The sequence below is a fragment of the Octopus bimaculoides genome, chromosome 23 (genome assembly GCF_001194135.2).
Source record: "Octopus bimaculoides isolate UCB-OBI-ISO-001 chromosome 23, ASM119413v2, whole genome shotgun sequence".
Lineage (NCBI taxonomy): Eukaryota > Metazoa > Mollusca > Cephalopoda > Octopoda > Octopodidae > Octopus > Octopus bimaculoides.
Window position 1 is genome coordinate 15603709 of NC_069003.1, and position 5606 is coordinate 15609314.

A 5606-nucleotide genomic window follows, 5' to 3' on the forward strand; every position below is an offset into this window, starting at 1 on the left:
ACACACGCACACGTATATATATATGTATGTATGTATGAATATATGTGTGTGTGTGTGTGTGTGTGTGTGTGTGTGTGTGTGTGTGTGTCTGTGTGTCTGTGTGTCTGTGTGTGTGTATAAGGAAGTTATTTTATTCCACAAGATTAGAAATACAGAAAATAGGAATTGAAATTGCACGCGCAGTCTTTTTGATGGTCTCTTTTTAAAGACTTACCCGATTTCACAGATCTTACTGATTTTAAAAACTTATACGAGATAGAAAACGCGGCGCTATGTCGCAACTGTTTAGCTTCTAAATGCAGTTCAAAAATTCTTCTTTCTTTTTTTTGGATGGGGGAGGGTTATGGAGAAGACATGGCTCAAATTAATACCTGTTTAGGATACAATTTCGTTGGCAGAGGATAACCAGAGGATTAGACTTGAAGTCTTTTTTTAAGGTCCCTGCTACGCCTGTGCGTTAATACTATGTCACAATTGTTTTTGAGCCGTAAGTTAAGACTGACACGGTTGAGTGAACGTCTGTGGTAACAGTCGCAAACAATCAAGGCTCTCTGATGGGCAGGAGTTGTTTGCATGTAGTTTACTGACTGAATAGATACGAGTTGTATGTATGTTACCTGGGCATAACATTTTGTGCTGCACTAAATTGGTATGTTAGTGTCATGCGAGAAAAGTCTTGATTGTGCCCAACGTTCAGGTTGTTGGTTGTGTAAATTCAACATGTTAAGCGGCATAATGAGTTTGTCTGTGAGTAGCTGTTAGCGAATGGACTTTGTTAAAATTTATTCATTTGTGGTTGGTTTGTATTTTCGTATGAATATATCTTCTTTGCTTCTTCGTATTAGATTTGTGGTTTTGACAGAACAAAAAAAATAAAGTAGAAAGACTTGGAATTTGGGGACTTAATTTTTACACATATGTTCATGAGCCCACTGAGTGATAGCAATCTAGTACTGGAGTTTCCTATCTGTTTATTTCTGAGTGTAAGTTTTACTTACCTATGTAATCTTCGTTACATACTTTACGTTTAATATAATATATTGAATTTTTTGACGAACAGGTAAAATGATTATTTTATGGATATTGTCTTTCCAGTAGTAATTCCCAGAGTATTTTATTACAAGTTTTAAAAATTCGAAACAGCTGTGCAGATTCTTCTTGCTATAGTAAGGATTCGTGTGTTTGGCATGGCATGAGCACAACAGGTGATGTTTAAAATCTATTGGTGTGCAGTGAATGTCTGTTTCAACTTTGTGTTTGTTCTGGTGACTAGAATATCATGGGATGGTATTTGAGTTTTACTGTGTTCCGTGGGGAAGTTAATAATATTGTTTATGATGTTAATTATGTTTTTTGAAATCAATAAGGTGGTCAAATGTGTGTATCCACTGAATCAGGTAGTTATCTAAGTTACGTTTCTAGTTTTCTTGTAAATATTTATAGAAGACCAAATTGTATTTTAATTTAGATTTTTAATATATCTGGACCTCCATATGTGTCATGATTAATTTCGCATAAACTTTTGTACCCATCACTGATGAAACTTTTTTCAATTCTGTCTGGGATTTCATGGGGAGTTTTTTGAGCCAGAAAACTATTGACTCTAATCCATATTGATGTGAGATCGTGGTGTAGAAGTTTTCTATACCAGATGAAACAATAAAAGTATTTTTGCGAATGTTTTTGGGTGAGATGGCTTAAACAGGTCCAGATCGTCCCTTACAAGACTTGGTATACATTTTTAAGTAAGTTTCACTAGTATGTTTATAAATTTGCTGAGTCTGTGTGTTTCACAGTTCCAACCTTCCACAATTGGTCTTAATTTAAGGTTGATGTTAATTTAAGGGGATTTTGTATATTTATACAGCTTGAAGTTGATTCTTTACAAGTATCTTTAATAGTTTGGTTCTTGTGGATGCTGGGGAGACCCTAGAAGTAGCTAGTTTTGCATTCAAAATGTGTCCGGTATTCACATTCTATGTTAAACCTTTTTGTGCCGGTGAATGTGTTCAGTTTTGTCATCGCTTTTGATTGTTGGTAATTGTTTACCTTTTAATAATAGGTCATATCTTGTAGTACAGATAATATAGCACTTTTGTAGTATTCAACCTCCATGATAATTTCAGCACTTCCGTTACCTGTATCCTTAAATATAATGTCGTAATTGTGTTCACATGTGATTTCCCATTTTTTCGACTGGTATTGTGTGTGAATTTAGGGTAACGTAGTTCTTTGTATGTGAAGGTGGATATAAAACCACAGAATTTATCTAATGCTACTTTTCGTAGGCTTGTAACTGTTTTTGTTTCTTACAATTGGTTCAACACACTTTTCTTCATCAAATAATTCTTCTGTTGGACGCAATTCCCTACAAAACTGTGAAATACCTTTCTGTATTTCATTGTAACTAGAGTATTTGTAGTGCTGGAATAAATATTAGGCCACTTGAGACAATATTAGTTCCTTGTACGGAAGGAGTTTTTTGTCCTTTTTTCATTAGTTAATTATCTTTAGCTTCTCATCTATGGCTTGCACCATCGGATGACGGTTGGATTTAAAAAACGATATATTCATATTTATCCCTGTATTACTATTTATGTATTCGTTACTGTTTCCTCTGTTATTATGCCTTCTTTTGTATTGGTTTTGTACATTTGTAGTTCTCGATCGTGGTTGTTTCGGTCTGTAATTGTTTTTTAAGTTATTATTTTTTATCTGCTGTGTATATTGCATTTCTTGAAAAATTTCAGTCTAGGAATCATTTTATTGGATTATTTTGTTGTTGAAATATTCAAGACTTTTTGTTATGACTTGTTCTTGGCGAATAAAATTTTATTTTTTGATATTTCATTAGTCGATTGTGGATGGGATTTCTGAATTTTGAACTTCTTCAGGAATGGGTTATTTATATCGAAACTTTGGTGAGAAGATATTAAAGGAAATTAGTTAAAGACTGGAATAGTATACGCTGTAGGGGGTCTACGATTACTAGGCGTTAAATTCTGGAAAATAAAAGATAAGATTCACACACACACACACACACACACACACGCACGCGCGCATACACATACATATTACATATATGAAATGAACGAAAATGTACGAATGTATAATGAACTGAAAACGGCATAATGACTGAAACGTAATTCGTGATGTATGAAAGAAGATATGGAGATTAAAGTAATCCTTTTGAAATTAATTGCGCAAGAATTTTACGCAAAACCCTTCATTTTACGTTCTTCCAGTCTACTCGGCTGTAAACGACTAACCCTGCGGTAGACTTGTATTACGTTTAGAGGGAATAATGGTGTACTCATAGCTAGTGAGATAGCATTATTCTAAATTTAGAACAATATGAAGAAGTGCACTGTGACCAGCGATGCATAGCAACAAAGTGCTATAGTTTGCTCGATGCAGTGACACAGTGATAGATAAGTGTGTGTGTGTGTGTTTGTGTGTGTGTGTGTGTGTGTTTATGTAAATAATACAAAGAACATTGGGGAATTATACAATTCATAGTTTACAATTTATAATTTGTTTATGCGCGTTTCAGATGAGCCAGTATAGGGGAAAATAAATTTGAGGTGTCATTGAAATATGAAATTGTAGGAATTTTTATTGTATTCAAACTTTTACTGACCTCAATAAAACAAGATGACGTGCATATATTCTTGGCTAAAATGTTATTCGAGTTTTTCGCCACAAATGCCTATAGGAACAGGCATCTGTGTGGAAGACAGGTTCGTTAAAATTTCAATGAAAACAATGATCAGTAATTCTATTCTAGTTATAAGATACTGTAATCAGCTGAGGCAAAAACACATACTTCAAAGTTTAGCTAAGGTACGAGAATTGCAATACTTATAGCAAAACCCAAAGGAAAGAACTATAATAATGATAAATTAATTGGAAAAAGATGGAAAAAGTAAACCTGAATGAGAAATGCATTTATAAAAAAATCAAAAATATATTAATAAATAAAGGAATAACAATGGATTAAATTAATAGGTGAGAATTAAAAAGTTAAAGAATTAAACATAATTAGAAGTACTAAAATAAGTTAACTTATTTTATTGTCAGAGATCGACAGAGAATACCCGTGATGTTAATAACTATGTAAAAATATCGACAGAACTAATGGTATGAAAAGTTTAGATATTAGTTAAAGCAGTATACAAGAATAATGTAAACAGGTAAACCGATAAAGACACCATCTCGTGAATTTAATCAAAAAGGCAAGTCCCATCAAGTGAAGATGTATATTCTTTTCTACTTTCGGCACAAGGCCCGAAATTTTGGAGGAGGGGGCCAGACGATTACATTCATCCCAGTACACAACTGATACTTAATTTATCGACCCCAAAATGATAAGTCGACCTCGGCGGAATTTGAACTCAGAACGTAAAGATAGACGAAATACCGCAAAGCATTTCGCCCGGCGTGCTAACGATTCTGCCAGTTCGCCGCCTTAGTTACGACATATATCAAAAATAAGTATTCAAGACCCCAAAAGAACACCAGACCATCCACTTAAATCATCATATCTTAGTCATGTTATATTTGCCGGTATTTCCCGATACGTATATGTATGTTTGTGTGTGCGTGTGCGTGTGTGTGTGTGTGTGTATTAAACAAGAATGCTGTTAACAGTCACTGCAGTCCGACGATGGCTGAGATGGACACAACTTCGCAGTCACTGTTAGAAGCATTTTTGTTTAAGAATAATAAATTGGTACTCTACGAAAGTAAGCCATCGGATTAATATAAAATTGTTTTTATTATAACTAAAACATAAAAACAAACATTAATCTGTGTGTGTGTGTCTGTGTGTGTGTGTGTGTGTGTGTGTGTGTGCGTGTGTTATATTGTTTCAAATTTTTGCCCTAAGACGGCAGTTTAGAGGGGAGGGGTAAAGTCGAATAGATCGTCCCCAGCACTTGACTAGTACTTATTTTTTCGGTTCTTAGAGGATCAAAGCAAAGTCGACCTCGGTAGATTTGAACTCAGAACACGAAGAGCAGGAAAAAATACTGCTAAGCATGTTGTCTGCCGTGCTAACGTCACTACAAGATCGCCGCCTTAAATCCATCCATCCATTCATCCATACATACATACATACATACATACATACACACGTATATACATACATACGTGCATGCATACATGCAAGCATGCATCCATCCATCCATCCATACATTCATACATGCATACATTCATACAAGACTCACTATGGTGGACATCCCTGTCGTGGCTGATGGTTTCATTTATTTATTTCTTATATTTATGTCCTTGCCTTAACCTCCCCCCCCTCTTTTCACTCCCCTCACTCTTCCGGTTCAATTTGCCCTTTCTATTTCTTTCAAAATTATCACGATTAAAATTTTGATCGCGAACTAACCTGTTTTTCAGTGTGTGTGTTTCTGTGTGGGCCCACGCACCCATACATACATACACACATACATACATACATACACACATATATTCGTGCATACATATATATATATACATACATACGTAGATACATAGATACGTATGTTCATGAAATTATATACCCATGCATCGTGAAACTGCATGCTGGCGTGTACATGTGTATATATATATATATA

General features: G+C 34.7%; 1 protein-coding gene across 1 annotated transcript in view; it reads left to right on the plus strand.

Moving 5' to 3' along the window:
* The window catches only part of LOC106871154 (uncharacterized), a 589447-nt gene that overhangs the window by 2128 nt on the left and 581713 nt on the right, over positions 1–5606 (plus strand). The window contains exon 2 of the mRNA XM_052976152.1: positions 2855–2921. Within this exon, the coding sequence (XP_052832112.1) occupies positions 2855–2921 (67 nt within the window). The remainder of the gene's footprint in view (positions 1–2854; positions 2922–5606) is intronic.